The sequence below is a fragment of the Pectinophora gossypiella genome, chromosome 6 (assembly GCF_024362695.1).
Source record: "Pectinophora gossypiella chromosome 6, ilPecGoss1.1, whole genome shotgun sequence".
Classification (NCBI taxonomy): domain Eukaryota; kingdom Metazoa; phylum Arthropoda; class Insecta; order Lepidoptera; family Gelechiidae; genus Pectinophora; species Pectinophora gossypiella.
The window spans coordinates 10,053,563-10,075,529 of record NC_065409.1 but is presented as its reverse complement, the minus strand read 5'-3'; the positions used below and the strand labels follow the sequence as shown (position 1 = coordinate 10,075,529).

General features: G+C 36.8%; 1 protein-coding gene across 6 annotated transcripts in view; it reads right to left on the bottom strand.

Moving 5' to 3' along the window:
- LOC126367694 (RNA binding protein fox-1 homolog 1-like) overlaps positions 1–7,310 on the bottom strand; it is a 38,993-nt gene extending 31,683 nt beyond the window's left edge. For 5 of the 6 annotated variants that reach the window (XM_050011345.1, XM_050011346.1, XM_050011349.1 and 2 more), the window contains exon 1: positions 6,998–7,310. In XM_050011345.1, the coding sequence (XP_049867302.1) occupies positions 6,998–7,009 (12 nt within the window). In that variant the 5' untranslated portion in view covers positions 7,010–7,310. The remainder of the gene's footprint in view (positions 1–6,997) is intronic. The other variant, XM_050011350.1, reaches the window with a different exon arrangement.
- Positions 7,311–21,967: the final 14,657 nt, after the last annotated feature.

Sequence of the window (21,967 nt, the reverse complement as noted above, 5' to 3'; positions counted from 1 at the left end):
CGATCCTTAAATCTTATTTGCTACTTGAAGTCTTGCCAGAATCTGATGGTGGCATGTTGTCGACGTCTTCCGTCGCACAAAGGACATTCAGCAAAATAAATCTTCCAAAACAAAATATTTTATTTTTGCTCTCGAAATTGAGTTACTTAATAAAATTGTAAGTTTAATTAACAACATAACAACACGTAAGCATCGCGTTAGTATGCCCGAAGGGGTAGGCAGAGGTGTTATAGTTTACTGTGTATAGTATACCCTCCGACTCCTTACCAACTTTGGTTTCATTACTCAACATTTATGACAAATAGTTAATTGGTGCGCGTAGTCGGACCGGTCTGTTGATTTGTGTCCGTCAACGAGGTGCGCGAGAGGCAAATGAACACCCGCCCGAGATGTCACTGTGTCACCCAGCACAAAGAAACTAGGTGGCACACGCGAACCACACACATCACATAAACACACTGGTTTTCCTGCATAATATGCAATACTGACGTAACATTTAACCGTATTCGCAAAATTTGTGCGAATATCAATGTCAGAAAAATAAATAGGTACATCAAATTTTAGAAACTTTACTATTTACCTTTATAAAGTAAACAAACAGTACCTGCAGTAGTTGTGTTGTTTTTATGTCTGTTAGAATTTGAAACTAATCGTAGCCCTGTAAGACTTCGAGAGGAAACACTTCCAACATTGTCAACCTAAATTGTTTCCAAATAATGCAAATGTGATAACTGTAAACCCCAGACGTAAAAACTGTATTTTTTATATTAGCATTTGCGAATATCGGTGGCAAATATTCGTATTTACATTCGCGAATGCTGAAAAATCGATATTCATTACATCACTAATATGCAACTCGGATAGCAGAACATTGTCATACCAGTATAACTACGTATAAAACGTAAAAGGATCTTTATGACGCTTTCAAGCTTGAAAACGGTAACTGGAAACAAATTTCACTCGTTTCCAAAGTGAACGATTACAGTCGCAGCTGTTCCCACTTTTCCAGCAAGTGTTCGCGAGCAGTAAATAAGTCCGGCCCTCATCCCTCACACAAAAGGTAGCCAAAGGGAAATGAAATCGCAACTCCAATTGTAAACCGTCGCAATTGTGATGCCAAATCGTTCCGCCACAACCCAGTAACATTCGCTATTTCGTATTTGATTTCAGTACTTGGTTCTTTATTATTTCTACACATTACGATTTAAGGTCTTTGCAGTTGTAGCGCTTCTGTACTTCCTCGGAAGCTTTATTTTAGAATTTTGTTATGGTTTGTATCTTTCTTTACACATCACAGTAGGTGTTGAAAACTGCGAATGTCAACATTTTCAAAGGTGCATGTATTGAAATATAATAATCTGTATAAAAGATTTCATGCTGCGTTATATAAGATCCTACCACGAAGGAAATACCTATTTTCTCCAGAAACACGGTACTTCATGAACCGAATAGATTTGCCGACACATACAAGACATTACAATGGAACTCACGAAATAGGGTGGTGGTACTGGTGGTGTAATTTAATTGTGGCCCCAAACGCTTTTTTCCGTTTACTTGTCAAATTGACAAAGACGCCTAAAAAAGCAAAATAGTTTTGTGAACGGTGACAAAACTGACAAATAATGATGTGACCTCTATCTAAACATAACACACACAGGCACATACAGGACAGAGCGAAATAGAAAATCTGGTAAAAATGTGGGATCTAACATGTACAAATAAGACAAAAATGTTGCTTCCGAAAACCACAAAAGAACTCGCAGAGTTGACATCAAAGATAGGAATTTGGAATGACCGAATGTAAAATCATGGAGCCGCGCGCGGCCAAATTTTGTGCTCAACTTGTTTATGAAACTCTCCCTTCCAGATGCAATGCCAAATACACGTCCGTTTCGAGAAGTATTTGTTATAGTGCATTCGTAAGATTTTTTAGATATTATGACATGTGTACACCGTACTTGCAGCATTATGTACAGTTAAAAAGAAATTGTAATAATGTTTAATTTTCCTTCCATTCCTTTTATACAGGAACGTACTTATTATAAAACACAAGGATGAAATACATTGAGACCTAAAGCACGCAGATTAGGAAAGTAGATTTAAAAAATAACGAAAAATGTGTTGCTACTTTGTACTATAGAAATAGGGCCCTAAGAGTCCAAAAGCATATTATTATGCAAAAACATCCCATCCCATGTTGTTGTTGTTCGCTGTAAAGTTTTAAATAAGTGGGTAAATAACCTAAATCAGCTCATTATGACACGAAATGGTTGGTCGCCCGAAAGTACCTGAAGTCGGCAGAGCTCGAACAAAGCTAATACGAGGAGAGTTGTCCGCAACCGGCCGGCGCGACGCACCTACACCGCGGCTTAGCCAAAACTTCACCCTTTTAAACGGGACCCTCGATTCATTAATTTTAATCTATCTACGCCTTTAGTACAGCGAGTGTTAAGAATATAGGTACTTATGAGTGTAAAACATTGTTTTGTATGTTGCTGCCAACGAGTAGCCATCATAGGTGCGCATTGGGTTAAAATTAAATGTTCGTATAGTGGATTCGCCCATTATCCTCGATTCATTCTACATTCCAACAAAATATTCTGGTAAACTGTGATTCACGCTGGGCGTTCAAAAGATAAATTTGGCCTTTAGTTAGGAGGCTGTAAGTGATGTATATATAGTCAAACTAGAAATATATTATAATAACAGTTACCATGTACCTACATGAGGGCGAAAGCGCGACGCCGCGCCGCGTCGCTGGTACCCGTGCTTTTATTATTACATTTTTTTTATAATCTGCTGAATGCTGATGTCTCGAATCGTTACAAAGTTTTGTAGGTACTAGGTGTTGTTTTATAGTTGTACGAATTATTCGTAAAATTATATTAAAAACCACCTATCACGATGGTCTAATAGTGTTCTTTGAAGCTTAGGGTGGTGGATGGGGGTTAATTTTGCGATGGATATACTAGACTGGACTAGCTTAATTGGGAATCAGTGCTGCTGAATACATTTAGAATATTTAGGGGCTTAGAAAATAATCGATTGTCAATCGCTATGCAGTCGATTATTTGGCAACACTATTGGGAATTCGTGAGACTCGGGAGCTTAGGTTATGTTTTCATTTCTATCTACTTCTTGTGAGCTTTAAGTTGGCTAATGAAGGGCGTTAAAAACGAGAGCCGGGGACTCAGGGGAGATGTTTTATCGCGGCAGATACTGACGCGGGCATGCGAGTCGACGGAAACCTATTTGCCAACGTTGCGAACATGCGCTATTCTCACGGGAACGCGAGAAATGGGAGTTCCGCTTTTTGTTACAATACAATCTTATTGTGGATGATAAACTAGACACAGATTTATGCATTACACATCGCCCTTAAATAACTACATCATATCACGCGTGTTTACTGCAATAGTCAGGAGTCTGGCCTATAAAATCAATTAAATAATCCTGTGACTTCAAAAACAAATCCGTATGTCGTAGATTATATTATTCAATGTTGTTCCAATCTAGAATTTAGCGAACATTGCTATCAACTCCTGTTTTGGCATTCACATAGTAAAGTTTAAAAATGAATTAAGTAAGTCATTAGGATGCCTAAGAAGACGTGTTACGAACATTAAATTAATTTGCAACTTTCCCGAAGCGAACACAATAATGGACGGAAAGCACCATTAAAAGCGGTCGGGATCCAACAAGCGAATTAGTGAGGGAAACCTGAAGGCTTTTTGTCAGGGTGATCATCTTTCTGGACCATTTACTCGACTGTAAGCATGATGCTTTTAACGTGTCAGTAACTGGAAAATATTATTCGTGTTCGGCAAATGTATTTAATACAACTCAGTATTAAAGAGCTTAGACCACTCGACGAGTAAAGCTCTGTATGAAATTCGGGATGACGAGTGAACTCTGAAACGTTAACGTTAATATATCAGGCAACATTTTAGCTTAAACTACAGTAAAATATGAGGTAGTAACATCTCTGCGACCTAAATGAGCAGTGTCACAAGAACTTAGTTTAATAGTCGTCATAAAGTACCTACAGTAACCGACGGACAGTGTACTATTGAACGTGGGTTAATCTGCTAGATCTGCGAATATTATGTCATAGTATGTATTTTATATTAGTAACTGGGGCTAGGGCGAGGGGCTATCTAGAGTCACTAGATATTTTAGTACACACGTTATAGTACATTACTAAGTACAACTTATTTATTTTCAGCAACAACTTTAAGTATCGAAAACGAAAAATCATAAGAAATTAGGGTAAATTATATTCTGCAATTTGTTGGAATATGATCCCTGAGATTTGGATCAAAGTTTAAATTAAATTCACAAGAAACTGACGAAATGATTGGCGTCTGTCTTTGATTTCATGAAGCCGGTTAAAGTCAATGTTTTAGTTAAACTGATATGATTTGTTTGAGGAGATACGAGAATCTTTAAGGCTGATGTCTGTTGAACATTGTAATTGAAGATGGGCGGTCGTAGGCGCGTCACAAATTCACAACACAATCGGATATTAGCACGAGCGACACGATAAGTGACTTGACTTGCGCGCCACTCGCAGATTTCATTGCAGCTAACTTTTTCATGCCGTTTAAACATGCAACTGTTAGATTGCAGTCTCATCAATCATTCACGTCATTTAAACATGATTAAAGTTGTTTTGTTTACATTTGTTTATAATGAAACTATTGACAACGGCATTTCTTACATATAATACACCTATTTATTTAATATCATCAAACTTATGGACGGATTCCGTGGTCCGGACTGAGCGTTGGGCTCGCGGTCCGGAGGTCCCGCCTTCTAATCCCGGTGGGGACATATCATAAAAATCACTTTGTGATCTCTAGTTTGGGTAGGAAATTACAGGCTTTGGAAGACACGTTAAGTCATTGGTCCCGGTTACGTACCTATGTAGTCTTTACATGAGCCATGTCAGGGACATTGGTATCTACCCAATAACCCACACGGTAGAAGATCAACTTGTTAAATGTCTCTTACATTTAACAAAACCACCTAGGCCTTAACCTAATATTTTTATTTTTCTTTATCACTTTTAGTAGGTACCTACTGGTCTAAGTTAATGGTCTAAGCTTTGTATTCTCTAGTCTATGTCAGAAATTAAATGATGATGATGGCTGATGATGATTGTTAGACGCATTTTGTGAGATAAAACGTTTCGTAATGGGTCAAACAGGTCGGCTCTGCATGTCACATTACCGTTTACGGACCTTTCAGATTTTTATAGACTGACACATTTTTGTTATTGATAACCGGCTTTATCTCAAATTCTCAACATGCCGTGGCCGTGCTACTCAATTCGTTTGATATTTTTGAAAAACAGCATAGGGTTTATTAGGAAGGTTACCTACTCTTTTTCCGTATTGCACAGGGAGGTAGGTACCTACCTACTTACTTATAGGCCGCAAGGATTCATGTTATTGTTATAAATTCACGCAAATACGAGCATGTACCTACCTACCTAGGTACCTACAATTGTACAAGTTTATCAGTGGAATCAAATCTGGGTTTTTTTTATTAATGCTGCAGATGCGGAACTGTAATAGTAATGGTTCCAGGTAGGTAACTACCTGCGTTTCCGCAGGCACGAGGTAGGTAAGTACGGTCAGGTAGAAGGCTCAAGGCCGGAGTAAAGCCCATGAACTCGAAATGTGAACAAAGGGCGGTATGCGAATAATTTGTCCTTATTACCATCTCTGGCCGGCGCGTTCACCTTGAGGCATGAACGGGTTCCTGTAGACGCGGCTCCCCTTCGGAGCGCCCTACGCCCGGCGCTCCACCCGGCCCAAATGTGAACGAGCGAGGGAACGAACCGTTTCTTTTATTAAAATTTCAAAAGCGCAGGTAAACGGAGGCTATAGTCTGTCTGATTCGCGCCATCCTTGTGCGTTACTATGAATGATGCTTGATGGCGCGTAAGATAAATTGCGACTGCCGCAATTTTATTACTTTTTAGTCAGTTTAATGGCAATATTTCTTAAAAAGTAAAATAAAATGTTTAACATATTAACGACTTGCAAATCAAGATACATTGCTAAGTTACAATTCAAATATTGTTCTCCTACTTAATCAGGACTTCATTTACGCGCGACGGGTGGCGTGGCCATTGTTGTTATGCGACTTTAAATTAAAATGTTTTATAGATACAGTTTCACATTTCAGTTTATGAATAGGTAGGTAGATACGTTACCTATTTCTACAGAATATTACCACATATTTAATGTTATTTTTACTAAAAATACCTAGATGTAAAATAACAAAAAATTACTGGATAAAGTAAAAAGATTGAATGAATGTGCATGTGTTCTAAGAATGAATAAAAAATATAGAATCATTGTTCCACTCAATAGTATTATACCTACCTACTAGGTACATTTGTTCAATATATATAAGTATTAACATACACCTACCCAAGTAGATGATAGCAAACGATTTGTAAAACATTTAGACAAATCGGTACGTTCATCTCTTTCCCTCGCAGGTCATTATCCCCAAGCAGGAAGAGGACGGACACAAAGAATTCATTCAGCATTCAATGTCACAACAATGAGCCAACATTTTATATGTAGTGTACATAAAATGTTTATAATTAACAACAATTGACCGGAATTGCTAGTTTGGTAGAGGGAGCACGAAAACAGAAATATGTATTGTCGACCTGCTTGCATGTAATTATAATTACTCTATACAGTTATGTACTATATCTATAGGTAACCCAGGCAACCTCAGCATAGTCTCGGTGTAGCTATTGTTGTTTATCTTTGTTAAATGATTTGGTTACAATACTCTCTATTAAATATTTTTATGTACAGATTAATTGTATTGTTATCTAACGAATAGTAGTGAGTAACGCCATGCGCCATAATATTGTGCTCATGTTACCAAGGGTTATCTGCTTCGAGCAAGACTCCCAACGAATTGTTAACCTTTTGCGTAGCTGTAGATAAGTTAAAGGTATACTCACAGGATAGTACATCCCCTGCGGCGGCAAAAAAAAGGCCCCCGATCCCCACAGCTTGCCGTTTGTATTTACTTTGTGTTGCACAAAAATACACTCCACGCACGCCCTTGGTTTGGGCGTCAACTTTCACAACACTAACTTTATAAATTCGAGGTAATCATGAGTATTTAATGATATTTAATTATTTAAAACGAATAATACTAAAAATAATCAGTGTTGTTTGACTTTTAGGTTATGTAGGTTTAGCGCGGAGGAACGCGCTCTAGCACTGAAGCGGTTGATGGCGAAGTGCAACAACGGTCGGACGCGCGTGGCCGATCTACGAGCGCCCCCATGCGGACAACCTACGAGTGCGACAGAGACGGAGAAACAAACTCCGCTCATCGGGTTTGAATACGGGATAGAATGATAAGACTATCTCGTTCAGGCTTGTTACGCACGGAATTTGATTTGGTGAAGGTTTTTTATTTTTCTGTTTTCATACATAGTTTAAATAAGTTTTACAATATTCTGGTTAAAAATATATTTGAAAACACACTTCGTTCCTATTAAGGCGAGTTGAAGCAAACGATCACAAAATTCCTTAATTAAAATCTCTGGCATGTGGTTGTAGCTATGAAGAAAGCCACCCCCACACCACACATAAAGACCAATGTTGGTTGAATTAAACGGAGAAAGAGTGAGAGAGAGGACGAGAGGCTGCGTAGTAGGTTTGGACCCTCCCACGTCGGTCCCTGTCGTGCAGCCGAGAATGGTTCGGATCAATGAATCGTTCCCGGGCCCCCCGGTCTCGGCGTCATCCCGATTTCCCAACCCTCACTTCTGCCCACAGCTTCTACTTACTCTCAAAGGGAGCAAAATAGTTTTTTCTCTTGCTTTGTTGAATCAAAAATCCCTATAGGTAGCTAGCTAGCTAGCTAACTTTCTTTAAGTAAGATTAGGAATCAAAAAATACCTACCCTATGTATATTTAAGGTACATAAATGTACATATAAAAATAGTACTATACATAGTACATTTAGTTGAACACGATCCATATATTGGGAGAGATATAAATATGTTAGGTACCTATCTAACTAGATAATTACATCGCAAGTTCGTAGACACTGACCTAAGGCGCGACAAATTATGCGTTCATCTGTTGTTTTTTGCCGCACATGAGGTCCCAGTGTGTGAACCCAAACATGACATGTGTTTTTGAGATATTTTCAATTCTCTCACTACAAAGACATGCTTATTTTTAACGTAATAGGACTGGTGCCACTTCCGTTCCATTATTAATTTACCACTCTGCTTTTTTTAACGTAACTACTACTTAGTACTTATTGTAAATTTGCCGCAAATGGCATTAACTACTTGGCCGGACAAATTGAGAGCGCTGAGGGCTTTCACCCGGTACAAAATTTAATACAACGGACCTGAGGGTGCCTAGGTTACGGCTTAGCGAAACATAACATTACAGGCTATATAGAAACGTCCCACCGCTGGGCACAGGCTACCTCTCAATCAATCGGAGGGGGTACCTACTTATGAAGTACAGGTGTAGGTAGGTACTCCATCACTTCATCCGTCCGGTTGATAGAGAGGATAATATAGGTACCTACCTTCTCCACCATGCTCCTCGATTACGGTTTGGTAGGTAAGTCGTTTTAAAGCCACCCTTAGACTTAGCTTAACAATTAATTATAATAAATAGCATCTTTGCTATTTATTATTCGACTTCCCATACCCTCCGAAGCACGAACGAGTTGAAAATAAAAGCTGCTAGTTAGTTAGCCTTATAATTTTACTGAAGTATAAAAGATAAAATTGGAGACATAGGTAATTAATGACACCTGCGCACAGTATCTTATAACTTTATAAATAAGTAACTTTAATAATAAATTTAACTTTTATAACGTAACATATTTTTATATATCAACGTTTAAAACACACAACTAACGCCATCTGTGAACATTGACGTGCATACCCGCTGATGCCTGCCTGCGGTGATGCGCTGCTGTTTGTGAAGGTACAGCAAAGTTTCTCTAACTAGCGTGTGTTTGCGTGGTTTCCCTATAGATGACGCAGCGATCGCGAAAACTGCTGAAAATCCTGTAAAATTCATCTACTCCGAACAACCACCTACTCTACGAAGAGTAAATATAACTTTCTATATAACGTCGAAACTGGTAGATTGGTCGCTATTAAAAAATATTTTATAATAATTTACAAGGCGGTAGAGTACCTAGTAGTAGTACATGGCGTTATATTATTTTTATTTTTAAGTAAGTATTTCAACATATACACCTTAAAAGCTGGTATAAAAGTTGTATAATATAAATAAGTGTAACCCAAATTTTATCTATTCCATCGTGTATGTACCTCTTTCTTCTTCCATTTTGTAATAGCCACATTCCACATTGAAAACCTAGCCAGTATCTTAGTTGTGCATTACGAAAAGAGATATAAGTACATAAGTATTGAAATAAAAAAGTTCTCCAAAAGAAGTAAAACTTTGCATTTTTTATTCTTGAAGTTAAAAATCTAATACGAACTTACCCAAATGCACGTATTTATATCCTCCCAATCTTGATACCACTCGAAAAGTAAAATGTATTTATTATTCATAATTATGTCTGATTATTAATTATTTATTATTTCAGATAACAATTATATGTTATGTAAACTTTTATTACAGTACTGTTCTAAATTTAAACTTTTAAAAATGATACTTCTTGATAAGTTCTAAATTCAAAGTTAGATTTTAAGAGGCTCTATGCATACGATCCTTTGCTTTGTGACCAAGCATGCCTAACTTTTCCAAAAAGTTTGCACGAGCTCTTCGCCTAATATTTACCTACCCATATCATACAATAAGGAATAATATCTACTACGTAAATAAATAATTAAATATTAACTCATGATTATAAAAGCTTCTTTTGTAAGTAGTACTACCCACCTAATTAGGTAAGTAACCACAGACGTCACACACACAGTTGCGCGTGTACGATAACGTCAATGTGTAGTGCCTGTGTAAAACAAGGTTGTTGTATGAAGTGTCCGGGAGATGCCCATATCTAGAAGTAGAGCAATGATTTCGATCACGGAATAGAAGAAATAGGTTGGGAGAACCAAGCGCGCGCGAAACCCGCGCCATATAAATATGAGCAAATAGTTCATACTTCTGCACTTCACTCGTCCGCAAACTTGACGACGTACGGAGCTCCGCGATAGTATATTATTATTAGGTCGTCTTGTGCATTATAACCTGCACAGCAAAAATCAAATATCGAGTATTATGCAAAGAGATCCCTCCTTATCACAGGAAAGCTGAAAACTTTAGTATGATCGGCTATTTGTCATTTTCTTTCTTCTATTCCGTGATTTCGATAAGCTGCTTATGAATTTTGTAGGTATGCTTATGGAAGCTAGTACCTATATTATTTATTATTAAAATTATAATAGTAATAGGTAAGGCAACTGTATTTGTAACATGTTGTTTTAAGTACCTGCAATTGTCACAACAAACATAGTTCGGTAATTAATGTTCACAGTATCAATTTGATGTTCATGAAGTAGTGTTAGATTAATTGTGTAGGTAGGTACTAAATGCCGTGCCATATGTCAGCCGGTGAATTGAAGGAACAATCAGATGGATCATTGTTAAAGTAAACAACCATATTTTTTTTATATAATTAGTATTTTTTACCTATTACTAATATTACTACCCCCTCCGGTTGATTGAGGGGAGGCCTGTGCCCAGCAGTGGGACGTATGTAGGCAGTTTATGTTACTAATATTACTATGGCCGTAGGTACTAGCAATAGGTAATGTTACCTAATCTTGACACGATTTTCTACATTAAATTTTACGATGCTTAATTATCTTGAGGAATTCCAACAGCTTGTTAAGAATTTTTAATTAATTTGTTCTTACCTACCTACCTACTTAAATAAAATTCTATTAAGAAATTAAGGGATTTTTCTTGTGATCTCACTTGTATCTAACTGACAGGGAGGAAGTTCGCCGTTCTTAATGAGGTCTCACAGTAAAAAAACATCGAATTTATTGAAAGTTAACGTTTTAGGTTTCACCGACTCTTTTAAGCAAAGCAACTTTTACGTCCGGAAAGTCGCTCCTACAAAGGAAATTAACGAAGTTTTGTATTCGATAAGATTCATTAAATGTACATTATTCGCAGAATATGAAACAATAACTAGGTTTTCAATTAGCATCCAAGCTGCGAGGAATGTTCGTTTCCGACAAAGTTGGACGGATTACACGAAGTTTTCGTCAAAGCTATTCGACCAATCGGTTGAGTTCAATAATCTTACTCCCGGCGGTGTAGGTACTTAGATCAACTTTGACGATCATTTCATGCAAATTAAGCAACAATAAACCAGGCATATCATTTTATAAAACAAATGTTGAGTTTTCATTTAACAGGAACCTTAAGACGCTCCATGGTTTACTAAGAAGAGCATTTATTAGCTTGGAGCTAGTGCTAAAAAAAGTAGTAAAGTATTTTATCTACTATCTATCTATCTTTATGCTAAAAACATGAAACTGCATTAGTAGTGGCAAGCTAATTTAATTTAAATAAGACCCCTACCCCTTAGACCCCTTTGTAAAAAGTGGACCAACAACTATGAAACTCTAACAGGTTATTATGCTTCAGAATACTCCGAGCAGTGATAAAGTTGGAGTGTTTGAACAGTCGAATAAAATCAATTAAATAGATAGGTACCTACCTACTTGAAATTAAACTCCTACGTCTCATTCAAAACTATTGATGTCCCATCTTTACATTCTAGTTTCCCAGACTACTTATTCAGGGAAACGGGTGATTGTCTGCCTATAAGTATAACGTATTTTTTTTGACGTGACTTATTGCAGGTTTTTCTTAGATGGCTTTAACTACTTCTCCGGAGAAATGGAGAGCGCTGAGAGCTCACACCCATGCTACAAACATTTAAGACAACAGGCCTGGGGGTGCCCAGTTAGGCTGAATAACGGTAATAACATGACATGTACCTATTTGTTCCTCATATTACGTACCTACCTACTTATACATAATCTAGCATAATCCGTTAAGAAAACCATGTGCAATGAATAAGCTGCAGATGGAATCAATAATATTATTAGGTACCTACTTATACATTACGTCCTATTCTACACATTGAGTAATTAATTTCTTGCTTGATGAGTCTCATCGTGTGTAATATTGATGGACGGGTAAAGTATTTACATTGTTACCTTTTCACGCTGTAACTTGTAATCTCTTTTCTGCCGGAAAACATTGTCAAAATAGGTAAACATGCTCCATCTTAATCGTTTGAATTCTTCGTAAAGTAACGTCGGCTCGGACACAGGGGTCATCTCACGTCTCTACTCTTAGAATCATGTTAACACCGTCGCTCTTTGTGAAACATATAATAGTGTTTAAGCCTTTGCAAATCATATTACAAACACACTCTAAACTAAAATGTTGTTTAGCATGCTAGTTTGCCTTTGTGAACATCAGCCAATACGTATCTTGTTACTATAATTGGTTAGGGCAAGTAGGGTTCTGCTTTTGTATTATTTTACTGGAAGGTTTTTTGAAAATAGTTCACTTGTAAATCACGTAAGCTTCTTCTGATTATTATATATATTATATTATATTTGTTTATGTACACTAGCAGCTCAGAGCTGATGTGTGTGATTGTGCCTTTTTACAACGCAAGCGTCACACTATGATAACTGGTCTATCTGAGGCCCGCGTTAGGCCATATTGATATAAGATATTTAAGGTAATGCTTTAAATTGCTTTAATTCCTAAAAACGTTCTCTAGCTTATCAAACTCACTGCCAGCCAATGATGATGAAATAATTCACGTTAGCAATCAAATGTACCTACTACTTTACCACGTCTAAACCTTTTAAGATAAGGGTTCGCACCCCACCCGTAATCCTTCAACGTATAATTAATTCATTATAACTTGCTAATTAAGCCACGCGTCATTAGATCCGGATGAGGGAACATGAAATTAATTCGGAAGCAAAATATCGCAGCTTACGCATGGAAATATCTAATGAAATATTGTAATAATATAATTTAATTAGGTAGAATAGATTCGCTGATTCTTATCAGCGAATCTATCGCGGTTTGGATAACCCTAAAGCCACTGCGATCACAAAAGATATAGGTAATAGGTACCTATTGTAGTTAACCATTCGGATGTCCCTTTTCAAATAAATAGCTTTTGAATATAAGCATCTCTTGGGACTATATTTACTTATAACTGCTTATTAAATCACAACACTTTTTTACAAATAGTCTGAGGAAAGTCTACAATAAGTTAAAACAAAAAACAGACTTGTAAAGAGAGAAAAGTACCTACTCTCGATGCATATAACACGGAGCTATTATGTCCCATCTCTTAATGAAAACTTCAGTATTCTATAGTACCCTACTACTGTTTTTTTCCTAAAGAACATGAAAACATGAAACAGTGCCACAAAATTTTACAATGTGGACTTAGATCTGATACTTCTCTAATATTATGGTAGTTGCCAACTAGTCAAATCAGTCACTTTTTACTAAACGTCAAAACACGAAATTACTTACTATGGAATTTGTATGAAAAAGCAGAAAGACGCCATAGAAAAACGTGACAAATTTCGCACTTATTAAGTACATTTTTCTTTATTAAAATTCATATATTAAAAAGAAAAAATAAAACGTTTTTTGTCACCTTTTAATCTGTCTTTATTTAGTAATTAGAATTTCATAATTTATCTTTCATAATTCTATTTCTAAAGGATGTAGCTAATGTGGCTTTTAACAGTAGTTCACACGTTAAATGAATAAAACATTATTGTAACTTTATTGTCGGTGCTCTGTCTATTAACAATAGGCAGTTATGTATGTGTTTAATTTCATCACTTTTTTGGCGTTCTTAGTCATCTTATTAATTTATAGACAGCTAAGGTACCGCTCATGCATTTACCATTTCCCAGGAATACGTAGTACTTACCAATGTATGTCGAATTTGTTTTCGAATTTATGTTTGGATCATAAATGATTATCACGTGCTTAGCGGTGAAGGAAAACATCGTGAGGAAACCCACATTCCCGAGAAATGCATTTTCGGAGGTAAGTGACCTAACCTGTATTGGGCTGGTTTTCCCTTCGCGGGTTGGTGGGTCAGACAGGTAGTCGCTTCTGTAAAAAGCCGGTTCTGTCAAATCTTCAGGTTAGGTAAGCGGACCCCGTGAAAAACGGGACAATGCTAGGGAGATGATGATGACGATGATGACGTAGTGCTTACCTATCGTTACAATACACAACACGCACACACACACCAAATGAACGAAATGTAGCTAATTGCGTACAAATATTACATAAGTGTGTATGTGTACCTAACATAGTACAAGAACTTTTTTGATGGTTACCTAAAAGATTAATTAATTTACCGCATGGTTACAAGTAAGTCGTTTATCTATTTATAATGGTGCACCGTGCTTTTAGAATTAAAAAGTTAGAATTAAAAATCTACCTGCCTATTTAACTGCTGGATAAGCAAATTAAACACGTTCTATGTTTCTTTTTCACGCCAGTATACTTTACGCTTAATGATATTGCGGGTAGTATTAAAAATAATTGGGGAAAAATTACAGTTTCGATGTGAGCAATTTTACCACCATCCGGTAAACCTTTTTGTTGTAAGGTGTGTCCTGTACAAAACGTTAATATTCGCAGTAGATATTACTATTCTACGAGTTTTCAATCAATTATTCGGTTTTCTGGCATCTGTTTACCAGTAGGTAGCTGATAATAGTGCGGCATAGAAGAGGGAATCCGTATTTCCAGTTTATACACATTCGTCCGCCAACATCGACTGAGTCGCAAAAGCGCTGGCTTTTTGTCGAGTTTGTTGAGGGCTCTCAGGACAGGACGGCCGTCGTTGCTCGCTCTCTCTTTATCAAAACATACCTCATATAAACATCAGGGGAATATTACTACCTGTTTTATGACTGCCGCTTGACCTGGATGGCTTAGATTTAATTAGGAGCAAGTGGATAGCTGTGGAGTGATGTAAACACACCGAATGAATAGATGTGCAAAATTTTAATTCCGTTTTAAAGACTACGCAGATTTCTACATACATACGATTAAGCTATTGCTGCAATGACAGTTTGAACAAGGTAAAATGAAATACGGTTCCCGTAATACTGACCCGGATATGACGGACGAGTGCTGAGATAATCATGAACGATGGACGTGAACCCATACATAAATTCACGTTAGTTTGTAATTCATACTAGTATAAGCAGAGCCACACGTTGTCAAAACAAACTTAGTAGACTTTTTCAACAGCGGTCCTATGCAAAAAAAGTCTTAATTAACTAGGTACTTATATAGCAGACTGTTAAATTATAGGTCACCAGCTCATTGGAAATGGTCGGTACGTTACATTACAAGTTTTAATTTAGTCTTAACTCCCAGACCTTGCATGGAATGAAATATGTATAGTAGGAAAATACCTACTGGAGAGTAAGTTGTGGAGAACCCGACCTTAATGCATTTATAAAGAGAGTTCAATGTAACTCCTGCCAACCAGCAAGCAAATAAGTTGATAGTCAATTTGTGGCTATTTCCGTTAAAATGTAGTACTAAATGAAACAGTAAACTTTCATTCCTTCACGTTCTGAACGGTCCGGGGCTTAATGGCTCTTGTGTGATTTACATTGAGCTACAAAGTAAATTAACAAAGAACATAAAGACACCTACTCAGAGTGCAGTCAGTAACTGGATGGGTGACCGCGCACCTAGCTATCGCTCTGGGCGCTGTGTCTACACTATAGATGTAAAACAACCGATTTAAAACGTTTTAAACAATATGTTGCCGTTTTAAACCCCAAATAAATTGTTTTAAACTATTGAAAACTCACCTACAACAATAAAAGAACTGATAAATAGAATAGAAGAAACTTTTAAATTTTATTATGGGAAATTTTCGGTCCTGACGTCATGTTTCGTTTTAATTAGTTTATACCTTAGCTTGGTCGGTCGCACTGGACGGACCAACTAGAACTAAACACGCTAAGTAGGTAGGTATATTATTATCTATAACAGTATATTACATATTTAAAAAATCTTTATACAGTTCATAGGTACTCCGTTATATCTTTACCTTGGTAAAATGATTTGGGTTTTAAACGGTTTTTTTAAATGGTTTTAAACCGGCTTTACATCTACACCGCTGTGCGCATCTACACTTAAAGCCTCTAGTTCGGGATTTGACATTTATGGTACTTACCATACCTTTATACTTGGTACTCGATATACTTCTTGGAAGTACTAAGTAAGTACTCCATAAATTAATCACTTACAGCTTAGGTATAGTACATTACATGTAAGTACTTAATAAATTTCTTAACATTTTGTAAAACTGTTTCGTGACAAAAATGGAAAATTATGGACATTCAAGTTGAAGATACTAAGGTGATTAGCAAACCGTGACGTGACTTATTGTAGATTTGCCGCAGATGGCATTAACTACCTGTACCAATTGACAAGTTGCATGATTTATTAAATGGTATTTATCGACTAATACAATGTAACGTGACTTGAATACAAGATTAAATTTTTTAGAACAGCTAACATGTTTGTTTACCATTTCGATAAGTTAAATTTTGCTAATAGGTACCAACACTTGCGTGTTTCAGCTTTAAGTACTTTTAATAACTTTCGACGTTTTATTTCCAAATATTTACTCAAAGGTACTTAATATATATATATATGCTTGTTTTCGATTAACCCATTAAAGTAGTGTAATAATTTAACCAGTTAATACCTAAAACTCAAAAAAGAAACAAGAGCGTGGCTCTTAAATTAATGATGATGAACCTAAGACTAAACCAATTGAACTATTGCCAGCATAACATGCTCCATATTGCTTCATGACCCTTTCTCCTACTCACCTATTCTGGTCACGATTTTCATCGTAATCGTCCATTCTTCACCACCATATGTATCAATATAGGCCTTAATACGTTATTGAGTTCGCCGCGATTTTATTCTATCGATCCAAAGTTTTATTAGTAAGATGTCTTTATATTGCAACCTAGCCAATCTTAGACCAACTCGTATTCATCACTTTATATACATCAATGGATATATAAATTTATAGTACCATCAACTTACAACTTACACTACTTAAATAAAAAATTGATATAAGTAGATTAATTTCACTGCTGTCAGAAAAAAACCTTTTTTCTAAAATGTCTCTTTCGCACATGCGATTTCTGCAAATAACCAATAAGTACTTCTCTTTTCTGAGATGTTATCTTAAATGACTATGCTATCGTCTGAATAAATACGTGATTTTTATAATAGCTCCATATTTTGATAGTTGTTCAAGATACTTAATTAAAAAACAGAACCAGAAGAACTGCTCATTTGCAGAAATAACATGTAAAAACCTCACATATAGGATTTTTTCAAAAGTAGGTATATTTACATCATTACATACATAAACAGCCCATATACGTCCCACTGCTGGGCACAGGCCCACATTACATTATTTACATTATTAAATCGCGTAAATGAAGAACTTTTAAAAATGTTGTTAGGACTTTTTAATTACCTACTTACTTTTTTATTTTTAAATCACTTCGTAGGTTGTCGTCGCAGGGCTGGTAAAGGTTATTCATCACTTTTTGGACAACCTGTATCTACAGTCAAATTAATCAAGCTACACTCAACGCGCATGTATTCACATATCTAACTCCGAATTCTGTCACGTTTTAGGGCGCATTTTCAATATGTCTGGCATCTTACGCTTGAAAGTAAATGGCTCGCGTACTCTGTGGGTGTGACAACAATCAATCATCATTTACAACTTTCATTGCCTTTGGAAATAAGCCACTCTTCCCATTTTTTGACGTTTGAACAGTCTTCGGCTTTAGGAGCTCAGTGGCCGATTGACGACGGACAGGCAAATTATGATTTTCCTGATCATATTTTTATGTACTTAACCTCATTTTCTTTTATGTGGTAAAATCTTTTAAATTAAAGGTATGTGGGTAGGAACTGTAAATTAAGTTGTTTTAACATTATAAGTAAGTATTTTCAAAGCACCCACTTGATTATCTCGTTGAATCTATTTTTCTTACATGTTTACATAATTATGTGGTTCTCTTTGCGTTTTTGCGTAGTTGGTTTGGTCATATTACGTGGGTGTATTACCAACCAACCGACGCTATTGATTACGCGGTAAGTATATAAAACAATTTTTATGGTTCATAATTATATTGCAACACGCGTGATACGTGTGCAGCACGCGGGGGCTGGAGTTGAAAAGGCTGTATGTGTGGATGTCGTTTCATTGCGTACTTATTTAGGAACAAATGTTATTCATAGGTTAAATAGTACAGTATGCCTTGAAATTTCTTTTACGGAAGTATGGAGCTATTAAAAAAGTAGAATGCGGGCTTCGGGCTGCCGGGCCTGTCCATCAAGAACATCAGCTATTCCGTTTGTGACCTCAGCCGCCCGACGGCCCGGCCGCCCAGCCGCCCCACTCCTCTGCATTATCCACATCTTGGCTGAATTGAAAATAAACTCCACACGTACATGTAATGGCCCAAGCTTTATTACCCAAGCGGCTTATTAAATCAATATTCATACCTGGAGCGTGGACAAAAATAAAACCACACTTTCTTCCATTTACATACAAATGAAAATGAAATATTGGTATACCGCGCACAGGTTTTATAACAACTGATATTTAAAGACAATCAATTCAATAATTGAAATAAAACAATCCCGATTGATTGGTAGATACGTAGGATACAATCCTGTTATTGTGAGCTGAAACAACACGAGGGCTTATGCCCCTCTCTAATCCCAGGGGGATTGCAGTGCCTATTGCTATGATTGACTACTAATACATAAAATATAGCGTGTCCCTGTTAAAAAAATATATCGTTTCAATTTGAGTGTGGATCAAGTCAGCAAATGGGATATTTGTGTGCGGGAGTTGTGGCGTCCATTCAATAACCGAGTGCGACACATCTAACACAATACACACAATGGTTCCCTTTTCTTTATGTCCCATGATTACGAACAACTTAGTGTTTGATTAAGACGAGGTGCTCGTTTCTCACAGCAGTTTATAGAGGAAACAATATTTGGTCCTATGTCTTTGATAATATAATATTTAAAACAATAACAATAAAAACATATAAATCAAAAAGGGATAAAAGACGCGTTCCCTATTATATATCTAGTAATCTACAGCAGGAGCTACAGATATAGGGAGTTCGAGCTTACCGGAAATTAAAAACATGACACTGCATCTATCCATGAACAAATACATTTTGACCTGGCCTTATTTCCTCGCAATAATGGTGTCTTCCAAGAAATTCTACTTGGAAGGAATTTAAAACGGCTTCTGCGACGTAGGTACTCGTAAGTATGTTTTTAAAGTGCAGAAACTTGAGCCTCTTCACAATATAAGAGCCATTGGATAAGTCACTTTTATAACGTTCTTCCCTATTCGATAAGTCTGACCTATGTGAGGTAGGTTGCCTCTAAGTTATATAATGCACTCGAGACAGTACCTAATGATTTTCCTCTTCAGGTTTAGAAAGTTTGCAGTATTGTGTTTAGTTTTTTAAAAACTAAAACTGCACATGTATACGCTGGCTTTCAGAACTTTTAACTGCCGCCGTTTATAACTAGCATTTATTGCTGTTTTTTCTGTAAAAATTACTAAATTTGACCCAAGAATAAATAAAACAAACGGGGTGAGCTAAATAAAACCGTTTAACAAAGAATAAAAATTTCCTCTATTATTCTTGTAGTTTGACCCAGCCGGTTCTTCGGCAGTGGTCAAGTCAAGGGTTGCAAATGCGAAACGGAAACCTGAGCGGGGGGAATCGTTAGATGTACGATAAGCAAATGACGTCATCACGTGATTCTCTTTTCACCGCGCGGAAACCTTCGGCTAGTTTTGAGGCTATCACAACTTGAAAGGAAGGTAGGTAGGCTAGTTGAACTAAAGCCTACAGTTGAAAGTAAACAAAACTTGCGTCAAACTAAAGTTTCAAATTGGATTATAAAGCTAATTTGTGCCCGTACAAACTAGGTAGATTATAAATATGGCTTGTAAACACTTTAATTATTTTTATCCTACAGAATAGTTGAAAAACAAGTTTCACTAACATAATAGTTTATATTCCAACTACCGAATTAGCTTTAATATCACGCTGAAAGGTTGAATGAATAACTTTGCAAAGTGTGTGGCGCGGCGCGTGCGTCGTATTACAACTGATAATGGCATCAAATAGCAACCGCGTAACGCTACCAGTTTGCCGACTCTACAGTAAATAAATACGAAAAGCGTTGCGGTGTCGTTTACTTATCAGCCATCTAAACGAGCCTTTCGTACGCCCTGAGCCCGCTGCGATTGAAAATAAACGTTTTTTTTTCATATATAATGGACTATTGAAAACTCGCAAATCTGAGTTTATTTTACCTTTGACAGTTGTACGATTTATTTCCCAAAAACCGTTTTACTTTCACAAAACAAGTAATTTAGGGAGGTCATTTCGGAAAACCATTTAAACGTTTCAAAGGGGAATTTTGTATAGGAAACGGTTGAAAAGTGTTTGTTGCGTTCCATAATTACTTAACTTTTGCATATCACTGTACGTACATTAGCGAGACAGGTCTACTATGGGTTTCCACTATTTTAACCATCCCTAATTAATACTACCTGTAATTGAGAACTGCTGATGAATTTCTGTGAGCCCTTTGAATACAGTTACCGAGGTTACCCGGGATAATAATATCTGGAAGCAACGTGTTGTAATTACGGTATTATTAATCTCAGACAGCGTTTGTTGTATTAACTGCAGGGAAGCAGTGACTTGAGAAACGATGCGATAATAACATCTTTATCACCTTACTTACATGTAGTGTATTACACTTAATACACTACCTGCGTGGTCCAGTGGTTTGAGCGTTGGGTTCACGATCCGGAGGTCCCGGGTTCAAATCCCGGACAGATCACAAAAATCACTTTGTGATCTAGGGATCACAAACTAACTAGGGTGTGGTTAGGACATTACAGGCTGATCACTTGATTGTCCGAAAGTAAGATGATCCGTGCTTCGGAAGGCACGTTAAGCTGTTGGTCCCGGTTACTACTTACTGATGTAAGTAAGTGGTAGTTACATGAACCAAGTCAGGGGCCTTTGGCGACTCAATTTACCGGGTGAGAGCCTTCAGTGCTACCGGGTGAGAGCCTTCAGCGCTCCCCCATTTGTCCGGCCAAGTAGTTAATGCCACCTGCAGCAAATCTACAACAAGTGACGTCAAAAAAAAGCGACTCAATAATAACCCTGACACCAGGATTGATGAGGTTGGTAATCCACCTCACAACCCACACGATAGAAGGAAGTACCTGCGAAAGCTTACGCCCGTAATCCAGAGCTACAAACCTCGTAAAAAGACGATTTCAGACTACTTTTAAGGTATGTACGATAAACCGTGTCGTGACCATAGCCTAGGATTTTTTGCACTGTGGTCGTCAATAAGTTACCAATCAATCCGGTTTGTTCCCCAGAAAGAGATTGTTGACCTTATAATTTAATTGATCCTCAGGCAAGGCATTGTCTCCTAATTGAACTAATCTCCATTTTTCCCGAAATCCGGTAATTTCATTTATATTAAAAAAGGCCGTTTATGGCTCAAATTAATTAAAACCGTTTCGATGGGAAGCTTTACACAAAGAGAAACTTTTAAAACTTTTTTTAATCTATATTCCTGCATATCATCAACGCGTAGGTAACTACTTCGGTAAAGTACTTAATTAATGTTATTCGAAACAAATATAATAATAACTTAAATAAAAAATAAGTAAATTAGCAAAACCAGGCATGCCTAGACTTACAATCAGATTGGACTGTTTTTAATTACTTATCTCCTCCAGACAA